This window comes from Cucumis sativus, chromosome 1 (assembly GCF_000004075.3).
Source record: "Cucumis sativus cultivar 9930 chromosome 1, Cucumber_9930_V3, whole genome shotgun sequence".
NCBI lineage: Eukaryota > Viridiplantae > Streptophyta > Magnoliopsida > Cucurbitales > Cucurbitaceae > Cucumis > Cucumis sativus.
Window position 1 is genome coordinate 22,676,271 of NC_026655.2, and position 22,200 is coordinate 22,698,470.

At 35.0% G+C, this 22,200-nt stretch overlaps 3 protein-coding genes across 3 annotated transcripts; 2 read left to right on the forward strand and 1 right to left on the reverse strand.

Annotated features, from left to right (window-relative positions):
• Nucleotides 1–1,062: 1,062 nt before the first annotated feature.
• LOC101212109 lies at nucleotides 1,063–9,372 on the forward strand. The gene is made up of 8 exons (XM_004153240.3): nucleotides 1,063–1,216; nucleotides 1,817–2,066; nucleotides 2,956–3,079; nucleotides 3,317–3,660; nucleotides 3,769–5,446; nucleotides 5,569–5,810; nucleotides 8,754–8,840; nucleotides 8,915–9,372. The coding sequence occupies exons 1-7, from the start codon at nucleotides 1,161–1,163 to the stop codon at nucleotides 8,823–8,825; spliced, it is 2,766 nt and encodes a 921-aa protein (XP_004153288.1). The 5' UTR covers nucleotides 1,063–1,160; the 3' UTR covers nucleotides 8,826–8,840; nucleotides 8,915–9,372.
• Nucleotides 9,373–16,786: 7,414 nt separating this feature from the next.
• Nucleotides 16,787–18,056, forward strand: LOC101217087 (transcription termination factor MTEF1, chloroplastic). The gene has a single exon (XM_004154328.3). The coding sequence runs from the start codon at nucleotides 16,922–16,924 to the stop codon at nucleotides 17,834–17,836; it is 915 nt and encodes a 304-aa protein (XP_004154376.1). The 5' UTR covers nucleotides 16,787–16,921; the 3' UTR covers nucleotides 17,837–18,056.
• A 361-nt stretch (nucleotides 18,057–18,417) lies between these two features.
• Nucleotides 18,418–21,495, reverse strand: LOC101217326. Its single transcript, XM_031886681.1, has 7 exons — nucleotides 20,930–21,495; nucleotides 20,033–20,585; nucleotides 19,853–19,920; nucleotides 19,599–19,652; nucleotides 19,276–19,365; nucleotides 18,995–19,171; nucleotides 18,418–18,825 (listed from the first exon to the last, which is right to left on the reverse strand). Exons 1-7 carry the CDS (start codon nucleotides 21,386–21,388, stop codon nucleotides 18,781–18,783), a joined length of 1,446 nt encoding a protein of 481 aa, XP_031742541.1. The 5' UTR covers nucleotides 21,389–21,495; the 3' UTR covers nucleotides 18,418–18,780.
• Nucleotides 21,496–22,200: the final 705 nt, after the last annotated feature.

Here is a 22,200-nt window from a genome sequence, read left to right on the forward strand (position 1 = left end):
AAGAAAAATATAAGAAGAAGAGAAAGAAAAGAAAGACGATGAAAAGGGAGGACAAATTTGAAATATTTAAAAAAATGACAAGTTTTATGGACTTTTTCATTTTGTTACACAATTCGTAAATATTTTGCTGGTTTGTTATATTTATGAAAATTAACCTAAATATTTTGTTATTTTTTAATAAGTAAATTTGTGTACTATTTATATTATATTTATATTAGTGCCATTTTGATATTTATTTCTCATGATTTGTAGATTTTTTTACGATCAAATAAAAATATTCATTCACCCCTTCTATCGATATGAAATCCATGTAAACGTGAAAATATCAATAGAAATAACGATACAATGATGTAAATTTGAATTGTGGTTTTAACTTAAAATTTTGGTTTTTATTTTGGGTGCTAAGAAATTTGATGTAAAAATTAGATTAATCAATTTTTTTTTTAATTTTCTTTTAAGTTTAAAGGTATTTAGGAAACTTTTAAACAATTTATGATATTTTTGAAGTATTTTAACTGTGGTTTTAACTTAAAACTTTTAACTATTGGTTCAATATGAAAAAGTCAACCCAACTAAATTTTTTTGAGTTGGATCGAGTTTGGTTAGTAGGTTGTTTTTCTTTTCTTTTAATCTCTTCATAATTTAGCAAGTGAACAAATTATCAAGGTGTAAAATGACATAAATATATATATAATTGAGTTGAGCTGGATCAACCTAACTCCTTACTTGCACAACCGAGTCAAATTATTTTTTCTTCAATTTTATATCTCAAACTAACCTAATTCAACACAAACGGGATAATCTCGACTTGTTAGGTTATGGATTTTTTTTTTTTTAACAAAGCTTACCATAAAGTTGAGTAGTATTTTTTTAAAAAAAATATTTAGAAAAAAAAAGAAGTTTTGTAGTAGAATAGGATAAAATAGAAGTGATAGAAATTGCACATATAATAAAATTCACGTGAAAATTGTAAGTTTAAATAAGAGGGAAAAGGGGTTTTTAAGTTACGAAAATGGCACTAAGTATCACTTAACGCCTCACCAATTGGATTATAAAAGCAATGATTTAAAGCGAAGTTTCGTTTTTATTTATTTATTTTTGTTTCTTCAGCCGTTTTGTTCCTCAAAAATCCCAAAACAACACCAAATCAATTCGTAGGAATGAGGGAAGAGGTAATCAGCTCAGCTGGAACTGTTGATCCAACTCCGGCAGCCAGGTACTCTTCCGCTTCTTCTTCTTCTTCTTCTTCTTCTTCTTCTTCTTTCTCTTCACTTTCTACTCTTCTCCTTTTCATCATTTCTTCTTCTTCTTCTTCTTCGACTCTCTCTTCTTTGGTCAACCTAGGGTTTTACAATTTTTCTTCTTTTCCCCTGATTTGAGGTCTCAAATTCTTCAACTTACTCTTCATTCTCCCACACCTACATGGATTCCATATTTCTTTTTGGGAACACGGGAATGGAGGGTTGAATTTACGGTTTTCAGGCGGGTTAATTTACCGAATAGGTTATGCGGCAGAGGATCTACTGTGTTTTGCTCCTAATGTGAGGTGTTTGCGAAAGGGTTATATGGGTTTCTTTTCTTACATGATTAGCAGCAGCTTGGAATTTTTAGCTTCTCTCTCTCTCTCTATATATATATATATATTCTTCTGGAGTTGTATTTGATGTTGAGTTATAATTCAACAAAATTCGAGGTGTATACCTGATAAATTATCTCAATGGATAATGATCGAATGGTTAGAATTGTAAGATAAAGCTTGATAATTTGAATTCACATTTGTCTTCTTAAGTTCTTGTTGCTCTATGATTCTTATCAGTTCTGCTGGAGCCTCATCACCTGCTGTTCCAACAAACATTGGAAGTGTTGATGGGTCAATTCGTGGGCTTGGTTCAAAAGCTGCGTCTTTATCTTATGTTGGTTCACAACCACCTCAGCCTTCCTTGAGCACTGGTGTTGGTGGTTCTGCTTTTGGCATGTCGAGATACTCTTGTAGACCATGGGAAAGGGGAGATTTGTTAAGGCGTTTGGCTACCTTTAAGCCTGGAAATTGGTTTGGAAAACCTAAGGTTATAATGTTTATGATTATTTATAAATCCTGCAGTGCATGTGTGAAAATTTGCATGTATTTTAATAACTACTGTACGTATTGGTCCCTTTGTACATAACTCAGTTTTATAATTTTCAACTCGTAATTTTAACTTGGGTTCAATATAGAAATTCTGTCCTAGAACTAGCTTGGTTAGAGGATCAAACTTTTTGTTACTTCTCGCTTAAACAGGAAACTGTTTGTTCTCTTGGTTTTTGGTACCGTTTACGTAAAATCTGAACTTCAAAGGAAAATAAGTTATTTATTCATTTTTCACAGAAAACAGACCATCGACGTGTTTTTATTATTTATTTGGTGCGTGTCTTTGTCTCTTATTAAATTAGTGTCCTTTTGACCCACATTGTTCATTCACATCTATATTTTTGTTTGTTGTGTTGTCTAAAGAGAGGAGACTAAGATACCTCCAGTTTTCTGTAATTTGGCAGGAATATTGAGCAGATTTTAGTATTTCTTTGCTGCCTTATTCTTGGAAGTATTGACAATTAATATAATTCTTTTCATGTATTAGTCCAATCCTGGTCACTTCTTTCACTTGTTACTTCATACGTAGTCGATCTCTTAATCTCGAACTCAAATTTAAATTAAGGAAACATCTATGGCTGTAGTTGGTTTATAGGTGAAAGTGGAACTAATGTAAAGCAATGTTATAGGTTGTCAATTTTGTAAAAAATAAGAATAGTTTTTTTTAAATTGATTAAAACTTTGGGAATCATAAGGCTTTCACATCTCATTTCATTTTCGTACAACTCTATTTTTATCTCTTAACCACTCAAAGTAATAATGAAATAGATTGTAGTGGTAATGAATTTTGAAACTTAGGAATATTATTCTTTCTTGATATTTTGCAGGTAGTCAATTCACTTGCATGTGCACAGAGAGGTTGGATGAATGTTGATGTTGATAAAATCGAATGTGAATCTTGTGGTGCCAGTTTGAGCTTTGAATTGCTACAGTCGTGGACTTCTGCAGAAGGTAAGATTCATTAATGGAGAGCCATTATTGAAATATATAGTGTTATCATATCTATAGGTGCCCACCCACCCACACACGCACACAAACACAAAAGAAAAAAGTATTTCAAATGCCTGGATGAACCTGTAGACATATACTGAGGTTAATTGATAGTTGATAGTTCACTAATTAACTTGTGAATTCTGACTGCTGATAACAATGACCCTTGGTTCTCTTCCTTTTTGGGTGTTAATAAAGTTCAACTTGCCGAGTTTACAAAGCAGCTGGATTCTGGGCACAAAGTTTCTTGTCCTTGGAGAGGAAATAGCTGCCCTGAAAGTTTGGTGCAGTTCCCTCCAACACCTCAGTCTGCTTTAGTTGGAGGATTTAAGGATCGATGTGATGGGCTTCTGCAGTTTCAATCTTTGCCTTCTATTGCTGCTTCTGCAATTGAACAAATGCGTATTTTTCGGGGTGCACAGCTTGATCGTCTATTGGCACAATCCCCAAATTTCACCATGGGCGAAATAAATGTAAAGCCAGAGGGTACACGTGAGCTTCTTGACAGCTCTCAAGATGGAGCATTCTATTTGTATTCTCAAGTAGGCCTCTTTATTTATAATTAATTTTTGGTCAATATTCTAAATCCTATTTATTCTTCAGCTGATAATTTATCATTTGTAATTATGTTTATTTTTTTCATTTTCCAGGCACAGAAAATTATTAGCCTTTGTGGATGGGAACCGAGGTGGCATTTGGATGTTCAAGACTGTGAAGAGCATTCTGCACAATCAGCTCGAAATGGATGTTCTTTTGCTCCAACAGAGGCTCAGTTGCATCTTTCGCATGATGCTGCTCGAAGTAAGAAAGCACTCTCTACTTCCATAAAAAAGGACACTGGAAAGGGTAAATTGGTGGTTAAGGACTCTAGAAATGAATTTAGATCACCTATACTAGATTGTAGCATATGTGGTGCTACTGTTAGGATATTGGACTTCTTAACAATTTCTCGACCTGCCAATTTTGCGCCCAACAACATTGACATTCCTTCCACAAGTAAGAAAATGGGACTGACACGTGGAGTAAGTGCAGCAAGTGGAATCAATGGATGGGTGACTGCTGATGATGCTGATAAAGAACGTATTGAAGACCGTGATGAAGTAGCAACAACGAACGAGGCAACCTTACTGCCAAACACGGATGTTGATTTGAATCTGACAATGGCAGGGGGCTTAAATGTTTCCCAATCCGAAAAGAATACAACCACTGAACATATTCCCAATGGGGATCTGGGAAGGGATCTAATGATTGGGCAACCTTCAGGCAGTGAGGTTGGTGATCGTGCTGCATCATATGAATCAAGAGGTCCGAGCTCCCGCAAACGCAGTTTGGATAAAGATGGGAGTTCAAATGACAGGGCACTAGTGAGGATGCATCAAGCCGATAGTGTTGAAGGAACTGTTATAGATGATGAAGTAACAGATGATAGACAATATTCAGCCGGACCTTCAAAACGTACTCGTGATTCCGAATTTTTTGATACCTTCTGCTCATATCAAAGAGATTCAGCCGGTGCTGGTCCAAGTCATTCCATGGGTTTAGACCTGTCAATGGATGGGGAAAAATTTAATTCATTTCAGCAAGGAGGTGATCAATATACTGGAATTCAATCAGCTAGGGATTCAACCCGTGCGTCATCTGTTATTGCAATGGACACAGTGTGCCATACTGCTGATGAGGATTCTATGGAAAGTGTTGAAAATTATCCTGGTGATGTTGATGATGTTCATTTTCCATCTTCCAGTACACATGGGAATTTAGACAATAATGAAACGTCAGAACTGATTTATAGCAATCAAGCTCAGCAGAGCATTTTTCTTCGACCGGCATCTGAGGTTCCCGGTGAAATGGGTGTCAGTAGTACAAATGATGGTGAAGAAATATTCAATGCTGATACTGTTACTACTCAGGCAAGGGATGTGTTTAGTTTTGGAATAAGTGGTGGAAGCGTTGGGATGTGTGCTAGCCATGAGGCTGAAATTCATGGGGCTGATGCATCGGTTCATAGGACAGATAGTGTTGTTGGTGATGTTGAACCCAGAATAGAGGACGCAGAGAATCAGGGACAAACTGGTGAATCTGCCCCTGATCCTGGATTAATGGACGACATCATCAGGGAAGATCCTCATGGTGATAGCCAAGAGATGTTTTCTCGGCCGGTAGAAAGAGCTGATAGTGGATCAAAAATTGATGGTTCTGCTAAAGATGATTCTGTTGAAAGCGGTGGAAAGACAAGTCAAAGTTGCAAGACAGTCCTAGTGAATAGCAGTCACAATGCTGATGCACGACCTACTCATGGACAAAATAAGATTGAGGATCCAAATTTGGGTATATTTTTAGAATTCAGCATAATAGAATCCGGTCTCTTAAAATCTGGCTTAGCAAATTGACTTTATGAAACGTGTTATTCCAATTTTCTTCTCTTAGTGATGTGGAACTGTCTTTTTCAGTGCCGCAAAAAGGGGAAAGCAATTATGAAATAGAGTTTGATCCGATAGTACATCACAATCAATTTTGCCCATGGGTAAATGGAAATGTTGCTGCTGCTGGCAGTACAAGTAGTAGCTCCAATGCAGATGCAGTTGCTCTTAGTGGCTGGCAGCTGACGTTAGATGCACTTGATGCTTTGCAATCCCTTGGGCGTACGGGAGTTCAGACGTTGCAATCTGAGTCAGCAGCATCTCTTTACAAGGTTGGTTTCTTTTTATTATATATTTAGTATTTATATTAAATTTATTAATATAATTAGATTATTATTAGGAGATATTATTCTAGAGATATTATTTGATATTATTTCCTTAAGTGTATTTCTCTATGGTTATATATAGGCTTGTATCTCTACTAAATAATAAATGAAATATAGATTTATTCCATAAAATCAACATGGTATCAGAGCTCTAGGGTTTTCGCCTTATTGAATTCTAGCCTCCACATCCCGTTTGATCTCTGCCTCCGTTGATCATTCATCAACGGAGGCAGAATCATCTCTCATTAGCCATCAACGGAGGCAAAATCATCTCCCATTAGCCGAAGCCACCCCTTAGATCTGCAAATCTGCCGTTGTCGTTGCACCTTCCCTTTGCCACTCATTGCTGTTCAAATCTGCCACTATCCAAACCCCAGAAACCCCATTAGTTTTTCACTAGCGTCCGCGGCGGCCATCTCCTTCATAGTTCTTCGTCCGACCTCTTGTTTTTCTGTTAGCCAAGCAGCCGATTGAACCTCTGCCAGTTGAAGCCGAACGCCTCTGCCAGTTGAAGCCGAACGCCCAGCCGAAGAGTTTCGGTTTTGTCCATCGTCCAAGAAGCTCCGCTCGCCGCTGTGTTTCGTTGTCGTTGCTCCATCTTTTTATGTTGTCTCGACAAAACCCATGAAACCCCATGTCCTCAGATCCTCGCATCCGCCTCCAATTTGTTCCAGACCTGTCTGATTTCGTTCAGACCCATTCTTCATGTCTGCCTTTGAAGTTTAGATCGAAGCCCAGATCCAACGACGCCTCCATTCTGTTTTTGTTCAGATCCGCTAAGCCTCTCTGCTCCATTCAGTTCAGTTTCCGTTCTGTTCGCCCCAGATTTCCCGTTTAATCTGATTCTGACTTGCTCTAGTTTAGTTCGTTCAGTTCCATCTGATCCGACAAAACACTTCTGTCCAATTCCGACCTTGTTTTCGTCCAGCTTTGATTCTACTTTGCTTCAGTTTTGCTCTTTCATTTTGCCCCTCGAAGTTCTTGTTTCGTTCTTCCTAGGTTCTGTTATAGATCTCTATACGAGGATCTATGTTTCTATCCCAGAAGTTTTTCGTGGGTTTGTTCTAACCTAGAAGTTCTTTGTGTGTTTGTTCTTCGGGTTTTTTATTCTATTCTAGATATATTGTTTCTTTTCTTAGTTCTTAGCAAACTCAAGTTTGTGATTTCAACCTTGAGTTTGAGGGAGGGTATTAATATAATTAGATTATTATTAGGAGATATAATTCTAGAGATATTATTTGATATTATTTCCTTAAGTGTATTTCTCTATGGTTATATATAGGCTTGTATCTCTACTAAATAATAAATGAAATATAGATTTATTCCATAAAATCAACAAAATTAATCATTGAAAATGATGGAATATCTTGTTTCTCTTTTTGCATTCAATCATCACTACACGAATTCTGGTTTCTATGTGAGGAAATCAATCCGTTTGCTTGTCTGACATTAGCATTGTAACAATGCGTCAACAGTTATGGAAAGAAATTTATGGCTGGAGGGCACTTTTTTTTTTTTTTGTTCCTGTCTAAAAACGAGGTTTCTTCACCTTACAGAAGCAAGGTGGTGTTAGAACTTGGAACAAAAAAAATTGGCTCTTTTGACTAATATGCAGCTCACAGACATGAACAGTTTATAAGAGACTGATTGATTGAGTTGAGAAAGTGACTGGGTCAATCATTCACAGTTCAGCAGTTAGCCTTGGCTCACTTATTGTGTATCGGGTCAACAAAGTTTATATGGGGAGATCTTATGTATAAGAAGTCATATCACAGGATAAATATTCACAGGTCAAGTTCTTCGGATGAGAACTTAATCACAAAAGCTTTAATAATATCCACAAGGATATCAAAATACAGCTCCCTCTATCTGCTTCATTCCTGTGATGGTGCACTCTTTCAAAAAGGAATTATAAGCTCTATGAGACCACGTCTTCCTGAATTACTTCTTTGCTGGAACTGGAAGCTTTTAGAATATTTTTATCTTCACTTTTAGCGATTACATAGCCCTTCCCGTGGACATATACGATGGGACGATTTCTTAAAAGACAACGAAATGCTATAGCTTCTATTCATTTAATATATTAATTTTCCTCTTTGAGCTTGTGGATTGAAGGGAAATTAGAATCTTTAACAACAGAAAGACACCGTATCACTTTGCTCCTTTTAACTCTCTTTCCTCGTCTTTTAAAAAATTAATATACGCAATTGTATATATTATATATATATATATATAATGGCTCTATCTTTGTTATACACTTATATTTTTCAACAACTATGCTTTCTGATTCACAGTTGGCCAATTGGAAGTGTGTTCTCTAATTTTCTCTGGCTTGGGGCTCATGAAATTATTTCTTTATCTTAAAAAGTATAGCAATTCCCTGTTTACCAAAAGTATAGCAATTCTCTGAAGAACTTAGTAATGTAATTAGAGATATTATAAGGTATATTATATAATTGGTTAGAGGTGGTTATGGAGGTTGTTTATTTATAGAGGGAGTTAGATATTTGGTGAGTGAATAGCGCTTGGGAAAGATGCTAAGAGGGCTGGTGCAAGTATATTTTAGTTTCCTATATTTTCGGTGTTGGGATACCTCGCTGAGCTCTAAAAAAGTCAGTAGTGGTCAGAGGGATAAGCAGCAGGTAGTGGTCAGAGGAGACATTAACTGTCCACCGAAGAGAAAAGGCAAAGTTGTACAGTTGAGGAATATTTTGTGAATGGTGTTGCTCAAGGATTAGATTGGATTCTATTATTGTCAGTTTCTGTCTTTTACTTCGTATTTCTTAGTATCTTGCAGGATATCTTATTTGGATCGAAAATAGAACCATATTTGAATGTTAAATCACTGAATACATTATCCTCTACATTAATTCGAATGTGGTCTTGCAGGATGATCATCATGGTAAGAAACTGCTGCGACAGCACTCAGCAAGCAGAAGCCAGGGAAACCTTGAGACATGAGCGACCAATTTGAAAGTATTCACAAACCCAAATTTGTCATCTCTAAACTTGATGAATTATCTGCTGAGTATCATGTTTTTTCTTGTCAGCAACCTGCTAGTTTACTGCTGATGAAAGGGCCAAGAAATACAGTGTCTTGAGCGTGAAACGAAACCAGGCAATGTGAGGATGATTCTGAGTTTAGTCTCCATTTCTTTTTTCCAATGCTAAGTAATAATTTTCTCAGCACCTGTTTGGTGCAAGTACTAGAACCACTACTCAAAAGATGGTTATGCTTGTGTTCCATTTGGAGAATACTAGAGTTAACTCTTCATCTCTGTTGCTACAAAATTATTGGTTTTGCAGTTTTTTTTAGTATTAGCAACTCTCTATTATGTCCGGCGGTTGTAATTGTAAACACTTATCATTGTCTTTCATGAAGGTTGTTTTCCTGAGTCAATCATGGATTTCTTTTCCAGATATTGTAGTTTTTTTTTTCACTAGAAATGTTGTAGTTGACAGATATAATATTGGAAGAAGAATATAGTAGTTTTGTTAAGATCATTAATCCATTGGTTGTTGCCATTATAATCACTACTTTGGTGAATCAATGTTAATTATAATGTCTGTAAATGACATTAAAATTATGTTTAAAGTGTTTTTCGACCTTTTGTGTGAAACTTGTGGGGACTGGACATTGCTTTTTAAGGGCTTATTGGATTTAGTTTCTCTTTGTTTTGTTCTATTTTATATTTTACCGTAGCGTTGAAGTCCCGGCGGTAAATGCAATCTAACCCTTTTATTTTTACTCTTCATTTTGCCATATCTTAGTGTATTTAGATGTTAGTTTAATCTATATCTCTAAAATTTTTAATATTTTAAAATTTTGCATTTTGTATTATTTCGTTTTTGAGTTTTTGTTAATAGCACATATGAAACCAATTATAATTTTACCATGAATAATTTTGTTCACTTTAGAAAAAAATTTGTTCACTAAGAGGTGCTTTAGACCTACTTGGTGAAATTGATAAGTCTGAATTTAATATTTTAGAAGGGAATCCTCTCAATTCATTGTTTGTCACAGTAATAGTATTTAAGGAGTACGAAATAAATAAATAATAAATTACGAAATCATTGATGATGTATTAATTAGTGAAATCTGAAATAGAGGGAATTCCTCGGGAGATGATAAAACTTGAAAAACTTTGAGAGGACAAAGTTATTCGAATCTTCCATAAAAGACTGGAATGAGTTAAACTCAAATTTTACATTTCAAATACAAACTTGTCAACTCCATTTAGTGATTCAAACATGAATTTTTTGTATGAATGATCATCCAATGCGCTTTGATTTTGTGGTCTCCTTATGAATTATAACCTTTTGTCTATGTCATGGGCCCTATTCAGGATTCAAATTCACTTCACGATAGCGATTGTACCTCCAACCCGATGTGGACGATATATCTTTAGCCTGATGTGGACGATATATCTTTAGCCCGATGTAAACATTAAAACTTGAGGACAGTTAGAATTTGACTCAAAGTTTCAAAACCATTTTTTGATAGCGATAATCCTTTTTGCTTGATCGTTTTGACTAACTCCTAACTCGATTCAATGACACAAACACGATAATAAATGTCATTTGCCAACATGGGATTAGTTAACTGAGTATTTATATGTTTCCGAGGATAAGAGATTTTGGTTCAAATCTCCTACGTCCAATTTTTACATATAAAAACATTTTCAAATAAAATAAAATAAATGTTGTTTAGAACTATTTGAGTTTAATTATATCTGAACATGGATGAATATTAGGACCTGATTGTTTGCTTAACACTGCCCCGATTAAATCTAAATTGAAATATGCATTAAACCCAAATAAGTGTAAACACATTTATATTGCACTTGCATTAATAAATTGAGTCAGAAATTAGTCAAAATGATTAGGTGGGGAGGGTCGTCGACATCAGGAAATGGTTTTTGGAACTTCGCATCAGGTTCCAATCATCCTCATGTTTTAATGTCTACATTGAGTTAGAGATATGTCATCTGCAGGTTCAATCACGAATTGCAATGTGAATTTGAATCCTAAATGGGTCCACGATGTAAACAAAATGTTAGTAATTCATAACTTGGACATGAGTCACCGTTGGATGAAAAAATTATAAAAGAAAATATAATATTATTTTATTCTTAAAAACATCTCCACATTAATTAATTAATTAATGAACGTGGATGTCCCTTCTTATACTCATTTGGTTGATTAATGGGTTTAGACCGTTACGGTACCCAAATTTTGGAAGGAGAGAGGAGAGGCAAACATAGGTATGTTCGTATCTCCACATGTGCACCATGTTCGTCGATCAAGCAAGGTAAAATACGTTTTTCAACCCATTTACTCTATTATGTATATTGTCTTCCCCTAATTCCTAAAAAATATCATAACATTACTTTTGTACTTTCTAAAGGTTCCCGAGCAAAATTGTGTCTGTCGTTGATTGATTTTATTTTTGTTTTATCCTGGAGCCATCTATTCATATCATTTCTGTTTTGCAACAGGTTGATTCAATATTGTTCCTGCAATTGCTTATTGTTGTTGCTGTTGCTGCTACTATTTCTAATTATTTATTATTCATTGCTACTGTAACATTAAGACCGACGTGAATAGAAGATCTATGTTGAAACAATCTCAACAATTTTAAGACGATTCGATCTGCTGAGATGGTCGGACAATTCCAATCTGATTTGATGCCTTCCGATATCAATTGCCCGTTTCGATTTGAAGGAGCACACTTCAAAAGGTGGAAACAAAAAAAGTTATGTTTTCTCACATTCAAAGAGGTGGCTATCACATGTACTACGGAAAAGCTGAAAGTCCCATAAACAGATCCTACACAGGAACAAATTAAGGAACTCACCACGTGGACATAAACCAATTTTATCTGTAAGAATTTAATTCTTAATGGCCTAACTGAAAAGTTATATGATTATTACAATACGTTGTCAACTGCAAAAGAGGTATGAGACGCATTACAAAAGAAAATGACACGGAGGAAGCGAGGTCGAAAATATAATGAGGTTAAGGATAAGAATATCCTTCTAGGAGATCATCACACAACCAAGGTAGCTGGTGTTGGAGAAGTAGAATTAAAATTCACATCTGGCAAGACGCTTGTGCTAAATGAAGTTTTGCATACTCCAGAAATTCGAAAGAATTTGGTTTATGAATATCTCCTCAACAAGGTTGGCTTCACTCAAACCATAGGATCATACTTGTTTACCTTAACAAAAAATAATATATTTGTAGGAAAGGGTTACGCTACTGATGAAATGTTCAAATTGACTTTGGAAATTAATAAGAATTTATCTTCTACTTACATGTTGTCTTCTTTTAATGTTATGCTAGACTTTGTCATGTTAATAAAAGACTAATTAACAACATAAATAGGTTAAATCTTATACCTAAGTTATCTATGCATGAATTTGAGAAATGTGCATGTTGTAATCAAGCTAAGATAACAAAAACCTCGCATAAGTCTGTAACTAGAGTAACACAACTTTTAGAATTAATAAATTTTGACTCGTGTGAATTTGATGGCACATTAACTAGGAACAGTCAAAGGTATGTAATAACCTTTATAGATGATTGTTTCGACTACACTTTTATTTATCTGCTTAAAAATAAAAGTGACGTCTTTGACATGTTTAACAAAAGAATTAAGAGACTTCATAGTGATAGAGGAATTGAATATGACTCAATTTCCTTCAATGAGTTTTATAACTCAAAAGGAATAATACACGAAACTACTGCACCTTATTCTCCTGAAATAAATGGAAAAGCAAAAAGAAAGAATATAACACTAACGGAGTTAGCAGTTGCTATCTTACTTGAATCAAGAGCAACACCATCTTGGTGGGGTGAAATAATTAAGACTGTTAATTATGTTCTTAAATAGGATTCCCAAACAGTAAATCTTCACCATACGAAGTTCTTAAGAATAAAACACCAAACCTGTCTTATCTTAGAACTTGGGATTGTCTAGCATATGTTAGAATACCATATCCAAAGAGAAGAAAATTAGCCAGTAGAGCAGGAATGTGTTTTCATAGGATATGATGAAAACAATAAAGCCTATAGGTTCTATGACTTAGAAAACAAAGTAATCATAGAATCAAATGACGTAGATTTTTTCGATGATAGATTTCCTTTTAAATCTAGAAATGTAGTGGGGGCTTAAATAGTTAAACTAGTGGGGGGCTCAAGTTCAAGTAGTCTACCTTCAATTAGAATCCAAACCTAAGAAAAGGAAGTAGATTCTAAACCTAGAAGAAGCAAGAAAGCTCGAACCATAAAGGACTTTGGAGAAGACTTTGAAATGTATAACATAGAAGATCCAAAAGATCTAACATACGCCTTATCCTCAGTAGATGCAAACTTATGACAAGAAGCTATCAACAATGAAATGGACTCTCTTGAATCCAATGGAACTTGGCACCTAGTTGACTTACCCTCTAGCTGCAAAGCAATAGACTGTAAATGAGTTTTAAGGAAGAAACTCAAACCTGATGAATCGGTGGATAAGTATAAGGCTAGATTAGTAGCTAAAAGTTTTAGGCAAGAGGGAAAACATAGATTTTTTTTATACTTTTTCCACGGTTACTAGAATCACCTCAATTAGAGTATTGATATTTATAGTTGTCCTGAACAATCTCTTAATCAATAAGATGGATGTCAAAACTACTTTCTTAAAGGGTGATTTAAAAGAAGAGATTTATATGAAACAACCTGAAGATTTCATAGTTCACGATCAAGAATCCAAAGTTTGTAAACTAGATAAATCCCTCTATGGCCTAAAACTTGCTCCTAAGCAATGACACGAAAAGTTTGACAACTTAATCATGTCCAAAGGATTCAAAGTAAATGAGAGTGACAAATGTATCTACTATAAGACTAAAAATAGGTTATGTACTATCATATGCTTATACGTAGATGACATGTTAATCTTTGGATCAAACTTGCACATTATAAATGATGTAAAATCTATGTTGAGTGCAGATTTTGACATGAAAGACTTAGGAAAAACTGATGTAATCCTAGGTATCAAGATTACAAAAACTGAAAATGGAATTTTCTTATATCAATCTCATTACATAGAAAAGATTCTAAAAAAGTATAACTACTTCAATAGTAAACCAACTTGTACACCTTATAACTCTAGTGTTAAATTATTCAAAAATACTAGTGACAACGTTAACTAATCTGTGTATGCTAGCATTATAGGTAGTCTAAGGTATGCTGCTAATTACACTAGATTAGACATAGCTTACGTTGTAGGATTACTATGTAGATTTACCAGTAGACATAGCCAGAACACTGGAATGCTATAGAACGAGTAATGAGATATCTTAAGAAGACACAAGATCTAAGATTACAGTAATGAGATATACTTGAAGGTTACAACGATGCTAATTGGAACTCCCTCTCAGATGGCCCAAAGGCTAGTAGTGGCATATTTTTAATATAGCAAGAGAAGCTATTGCTTAGAAATTCAATAAATAGATAGTTTTAGCCTAGTCAATGATGGAGTTAGAGATGATAGCACTAGCTACTGCTAGTGAAGAAGCAAGCTGGCTTCGAAGCTTGCTATAAGAGATTTCCACCTGGGAAAAACTGGTACAAGTCATACTAATCCATTGTGATAGTACTGCAGCTATCACAAAAGTTCAGAATCGTTATTATAACGGTGTAAGAGACGACATATACGTTGTAAGCATAGTACCATAAGAGAATTTCTCACTACTGGTGCAGTGATAATGGATTATGTACAGTCTGATGACAACTTGGCTGATCCTTTAACGAAAGGACTAGCAAGAGAGAGAGTTTTTAAAACCTTAGAAAGAATGAGACTCAAGCCTATTGAAAAATGAATTACTGTGAGCTAAACCCAACTTGTAAGACTGAAGATCCCAAGAAACAAGTTCAATGGGCAATAACTTATCACAGTAATATAACGAGAATCATGCTAAATTAGGAGTTCCATTCTTATGATTCAGTGATTAGCATGACATCTTGGAGCGTATGAGGAGGTTGAACTTTGTTTTAATTGAAAACTATACTTGATATCAAGTAGGGTACCTAGCTACAAGAGTACTATTGATAGATTCACCTTTGTAAATGTGGAAGTGAGAGTCGCTTCCTATGGAATTCTGGACAGATTCCTAGAGCATTCACTAAACTGGGATATACATGCAAGGCCATAAAAAGCATGGGCTAGTTTAGAACTTCACTGAAATAATATTGTGTGTGCTAGCATTAGAAGTAAAGTTCAAAACTACGAATTACTTTACGATATTTTAAACTATTGTCACTACGTAAAGATTCAAGTCATCAGACACCTTTACTTACACATAATATCATAGAAACAGACACTAGGAGTGTAAGAATATGAGTTGAACCCAAATAACACGGACTACCCAACCCATATTATAAGTGTTGGGTTGGGTTAAGTTAAAATATGAGTTGAATTGGGTTAAAAAAATTGACTTTTTTGGATTGGAGTGTTGAAATATTCGGTTCAACCCAACCCAACCCAACTCAAATTAATATAGTATAATATATATATATATATATATATATATATAGAAAAAAAAATTAGGTATATAAACTTTGAATTTATTGTATGAGATTTTGAATTATGTATGTATGAGATTTTGAATTATGTATGTTTGAAATTTAAATGCAACAATTTTGAACTTTTATAACCATTAGAACTAGAAATGAAAAAAAAAAAAAAAAAAAAACTATACAACCAGACAATTCAACCCAGCCTAACCCATATTTTACGGGTTGAGTTAAGTTGGATTAGAAACTAAATTCGGGTTTGGTTGAGAATGTCTCTCAACCTAACCCAATTTCACCTCTCACAGACAACTCGATAGAAATGTTTTAAAAAAACTTTCAATTGGGGGATTGATAGTAAACAAATTTCAAGTGGGGGATTAATGGATGAAAATTCTATAAAAGGAAATATAATATTATTTTATTCTTAAAAGCATTTCCACATTGATTAATTTTGATTGTGGATGTCCTTTCTTATACTCATTGGTTGATTAATGGGTTTGGTCTCGTAGGGCACCTAAATTTTGGAAGGAGGGTGGAGATAGGAAAATGTAGGTATGTTTGTATCTCAATGCCTCGAGGTAAAATAATATCGCTCTCACAAACTATTATATATATCGTTTTCCCTTCATTCCTATAAAATATCAAAACATTACTTTAGTATTCTCACTGAAGGTTCTCGAGCAAAATTGTGTATGTCGTTGAGTGATTTTATTTTGCTAGTTAATTTCCATGCAAAGTCAACGAGTGGAGAGTAGAACTACGAAACGTCTTAAAGATAGCGTGTTCTCCCATCTACCGAGGCTATTTTTTGTTTGCACAGTCGAGAGTAGAACTACGAAACGTCTTAAAGATAGCGTGTTCTGCGACTCAGCCATCTACTCATATCGTTTATGTTTTGCAGTAGTTTGATTCAATATTTTTCCTGTTGCTTATTGATGTTGTTGTTGTTGTCGTTTATTATTGTTGCGGCTACTATTTCTAATTATTTACTGTTCGTCGCTACTGAAACACTAAGACCGACGTGAATAGAAGATTTGCGTCGAAACAATCTCAACAATCACAAAATTGAAGCGTTGGAGAATACGTCATCGGGATAAAAATCTCGTCCAAACAATCCCACTTAAAATAAAAATTCAGACCAAATGCACCTATTAACACTAACAACTCAAGACTAATAAAAGGGTCATTTTTCAAAAAGAAAAAAAGAAAAAAAGAAAAAAAGAAAAAACCAACCACGTAAAATAAAAATAAAATAAAATATTGAAATTAGAATGGCCTGACCCGATGGGTATGTCAACTAACTACTGTAAGGATAAAAAGTAATGAAATCCACCAACGAAGCTTGAGGCTTTTCTCATCTCACCCAAACAAAACAATCTTTGAAATCCAACCTTAGCCAATCATCTTCCACCAAAATTCCCCATAAGCTTAAATCCCCATTAGATTTATGTTTCTTCTTCACAAACAACACTTCACTTCATCTCTCTCCTTCCACCATGTCTTCTTCATCTGCAACTGCTTTCCATTCTTCTTTCTGTTTCTCTTCTCATAATAAACTTTCTTCTTCTCCCTCAAATTCCCATCAACCAAACACTTCCTTATCACCCAAACCCAAAACCCTTCTCCATAAACATCCTCTCTACACGCCACTTCATTCCACAGTCTCTTCTCAAACCAAAGAGAAAATTCTCTGTCTTGAAATCATGGGTGTTGATTCTGGCAAAGCTCTTTCTCAAAACCCTTCTCTTCATTCTGTTACTCTTGAATCCATTCACTCTGTCATCTCCTTCCTCCAATCTAAAGGCATTCACCAAAAGGACTTCGCCAAAATCTTTGGAATGTGTCCTAAAATCCTCACTTCAGATGTTAAAACTGATTTAGTACCAGTTTTCAACTTTCTCTCTGAAGATCTCAAAATCCCAGATCAGAACTTTAGAAAAGCTATCAATAAGTGCCCAAGATTGCTTGCTTCAAGTGCTGAAGATCAGTTGAAACCTGCTTTGTTTTATCTTCAAAGACTTGGGTTGAAGGATTTGGAGGCTTTGGCTTATCATGATTCTGTTTTGCTGGTTTCAAGTGTGGAGAAGACCTTGATTCCTAAACTCAAGTATTTGGAGAGTTTGGGATTCACAAGGAGTGAAATCGTTGGGATGGTATTAAGGTGTCCAGCTCTGCTTACTTTCAGTATTGAAAACAATTTCAAGCCAAAGTTTGAGTATTTCTCTGTGGAGATGCATAAAAAACTTGAGGAGCTTAAGGATTTTCCTCAGTATTTTGCCTTTAGCTTGGAGAAGAGGATAAAGCCGAGGTATGTGGAGACAGTGGAGAGTGGAAAAAAAGTGCCTTTGTCACTTATGCTTAAGACCACAGATGTTGAGTTTAGAGAGTTGTTAGCAGAAGGGGGTGGTTGAATGAATCTCTCCCTCTCTCCCTCTCTCCCTCTTCTTTGGAGCTTCGTAAAGGGAGGCTGGTTTTATCTGCCCTTTCCCCTTCATTTTTTACTATGTAAATTCCATGACTTTAAAAGGCTACAAATACAATCAGTTCATCATTCTCTAATCTGGATTTCATACTTCTAATCCTCTATACTTACCACGTTTGGATATTAAATAAAGCTATGAACTTCTTTAACTTGCTGAACAGATGTTGAAAATCGATCACTCTTTATGCAGTTTATATCAACTGTTCAGATATCTGTTTTTTTTTTCTTTCCAGCTTACATTCACTGTATAAACAAGACAAGTGTTGCTCAATTTGATCAACTTTCTTCAAGTTCATGATTATCATCTTTCATGTTTATTATCTCATTTTAAAATCATAGCTCAAGCAAGATCAATCACTCGAAGGATAATAAACTCATTTTAAAATCATAGCTCAAGCAAGCCAAATTTTGCGTAAATATCTGCTTTTGCCCTTCAATTCAGGCGAAAAATCTGTAGTTTATGAGATGGCAACAACAGAGGCATTGTGATTGACTCGATGGCGTTAACTCTTTAAAGAACTTGAAAACAGTTTTCCATAACATGGTAAGAACTTGAGTCTGTCTGTCTGAAGACTCTGAACATGTATAAATATGTATATAAATCTATCCAAATGTATTTGTACATATGCAAAGTGCAAGTGCTGCACGATGAAATACAAATCTACATGCACTACATAGGTAGACATATCTTACATACAGGCCGTAGTTGACCTGATTCATGTTTTATACACAACTTTCTTAAATGTAATCAGGTCTACTTTCAAATTCTTAATACAAAAATGGGTATCAGCTCGTGAATGTTCCAGACTTGCTTGCTACTTTCTTGAGCTTCACACTCAAAATGACTTCCCAACAGAACCCAAATTAGAGACTTTAGTTGATGAAGGCATCTTGAGATATATATACAGACCACGCTTCCTGTAAAACACAATAAGACATAAAAATCAAAATCTTGCAAATAAACATACTATTCAACATTTTTCTCACAAATTCAGTCTTATTAGTTACATTTTTTATCTAGTGTTTGACTTCAAGTTCTTGGTTGAATCAGATGGTCATTAAATATTGTGTATGAGCGAAGAGTTACCTGAAGGATGGTAAAAGCCTTATCCGCAACATGTTTCTGCAGCGTTGTCGCTCCTCTTTGCTGCAGCTTATCTGGGTGGAGACATAATCTTGCTTTTTGATATGCCTTCTTCACTTGTGTGCCTCCAATCAGGTTTGTCAACGATATTGGAGACCACCCACTACTTGACCACAATATCTGTAATAATCCCAGATGAAATGGTTTTGGATCGTTAGATTGGAGTTTCATAGCATGAAAAGGAGGGAGATGTCCATGATGTTATCTGGCATGAAGGAACTTACATAATGAAGTGTAGAAAGTAGCAAGCGGATGTTGGTCTCCTTGCCAGCTGACCATAGCTTTATTTTTTCATCTAATCCTTCCAATTCTCTCTGTTATTTGAGATAAGGAGAAAAAAGCAGAGATCAAAAACTTGTTCCTTAGCCAGAAATAAAATGAACACTTTGTATGATTTTGTGTTAATTAATTAGCTTGATTGCTCTTTTTCCTAAATTTGGAACTACCAGTAGGAGCCATTCCATGAAAATATCTTATACTTCAAAACTCGAGGGAAATGAAATAGTGCCAAGCTTAAAAATATAAAGCCCTGTGATAATCTACTTACATCGATGTTCAACTGTGGCTTTTCTTCTTCAACTTTTACTTCTCTCTGTTGTGTCTGAGGCAGAAACAAGAGCACCCAGTTAAGCAACGCAATTCAGCTTTATTACACAATTGCAAAAGATATTCAATCAATTAGATTCATAGATTCTTCCAAGTTCTAAGCATTATCCAGAATGTTTTCTGACCAGTATTGAGATGAATGGCGTAAAGAGTTTTCCTATTTCAGATTTTATGTGAAAAGTAGAAAATTGTTACCTCTGCAGTCTGCGACAATCCATTTCCATTCGACTGCTGATCTGAGCATTCAAATGCAACAGGTCTTCCTTCAAAACAAAAAAAGAAGAATACTTTTAGAATTTTCACTATGGAGGTTAAACATTCATACAAAACAGGTCCGGCCAGCATGAAACACACGTGGAGTTAATGAAAGTTTACCTTCTTCTTCCCCAGATTGCTCGCTTTCTTGTTGTCTAACACTCAAATCTGTCTCAGATGCACTTTGATACTTCGATTTAGCCCAAGCAATTGCTTCGTCAATAGAAACTTCTTCTCTATATTCTTCTCTATTGATAGAAGTTATCTCAATGACATAAGAGCTCATAGCATCTTCATCGTCATCGTCATCTTCCGGTAAAACATTACAGTAAGTTCCATCATAATAAACTGGATCCTCACAGAGAGAAGATTCAGGAGATGATGGGGAGTTTATTTCTAAATAATCATCCACGCAGATCTTGATGCTTCTGAACGAATTTGGTTCCAGAATAACGGTTTCTGGCGATGATACAGGCTGTCCAAATCCATGGTCTGAGCTTTTGTATCTATCATCATATTCATCTTCTACATAACGGTTATCCATATGAGGGGAGAGATGAGGTGCAAACTGTGGCATTTCCTGTTCCTTGAACATTGTATGAATTCCATTGTGTTGGGACATTGGTTGGCCTATATGAATTGAAGAGATAGATATTGAATACTTGCAACCAAACTAAAATAAGGAAATGAATATTGAAATCACATTAAAGTAATTAAGTGTTAGACAATGCTGGTCAAATCAAGTTTAAAAAAAGAATCAATTTAGAGACAGATTTATAATCAAACATTCATGCTTAAGAAAAGCCATCAATAAAACAAAATTGGTTGTTAGTATCAATAAACATATTACTATGAATCAGACTGATTAAGATTATCATTTCTCTTAAATACCCTCATGAAACAGCCAAACAATATCAAACAACATATGAAAAATGACCTAAGCCATAGAGGGCATACATGTCCAATAGAATAATCCAAAATAAGGGTTTGGCCCCCTCACTTTCTGCAGTACACTACCAACCTGTGATTTGAAGACGACGAAGGGAACGCCACGTCATCTCCGATGACCGGCCGAAGACGGGTGAAATCAGAAGACGAGTTCGATCTAGTGAATTCCTTAGAGCTCGGCTCCGACCTATCTCTCGACCGTCGACCATCTTCCGATCCAAAAACATCGCGGTAAAATCTATCCTCCTTAACAGGGATTCTAAAGGCAGGCAAGCTCCGGCCACCCTTCTGCGGTCGGGAAACTAGCTCGGAGGAGCGGAATACTTCTTCGTAGAATGAAGTAGTAGAGTCTATACCTTCAAACCTCTCGGAAAATTGCCTGAAGAGAATGGTCTGTGGTGGACCGCCGAAGACGTCGGAGAAGTCGTCGGCGAGGAAATTAGAAGTGGGTTTGGGGAGGGTTTGGCGTTCGGATCTCCGGGAACGGAAACGGGGAATTCCAAAACGGAGACGCCAAGTATGGTCCATTTTCGGGGGAGACAAAAGAGGGAAAAAATGAAAAAGAATGAAGGAAATATTACGATTTAAGAGTGAGAGAGTGAGAGAGAATGAGAAAACACCATGAAAACAAATGGAAGCTCTGCCGTTCATATATTTATACAACAAAAAAGTGGGATTATTGGAAAAAGCTGTTAACTACTTTTTACTGTTTAATAATAATAATAATAAATTAGTATTTGTTTATTTGTTTATTTGTTTATTTTTAAAAAAAGTTGGAACAACTATTCATGTGGAGCAGAAAGTTAAAAGAAAGGTGTGACCTTTTTCTTCTTTAATAAAATAAGAGATTTTTATTTTTTATTTTTTATTTTTATTTTCTGATCTTTAAAAAATAATTTATAAATTAAAAATGATGTTTCTAATATACTTTGTTTTCAATTTCTGAGACAAAAGATTCAAAGTGTAATAAATAGGTTTAGATCTCTTTCTCAAACCACCACTAAACCCACATTCTCAAATATACCCATATATATATATATGTTAAGTATATTTTTCGTGTCATAAATATATTATATTTGGTTATTGTTCTTCTACTCAATTATGATTTTTACTTTATTTTTTACTACACCAACTTTCAAAATGTTAGAATAGGTAAACGATTTATTAGACCCATAGTCTAAACCTACTATACTATGCAATTAAAAATTTCAAACTTGTTGAATTTCATATTGAGAAACTAATATGAGTTTAATTCAACTGGTATCTGTATGTACTCGTAGACAAGAAATCCTAGTTCAAATCGTCACTCATGTATTTATTACAATACATTTTTTAAAAAA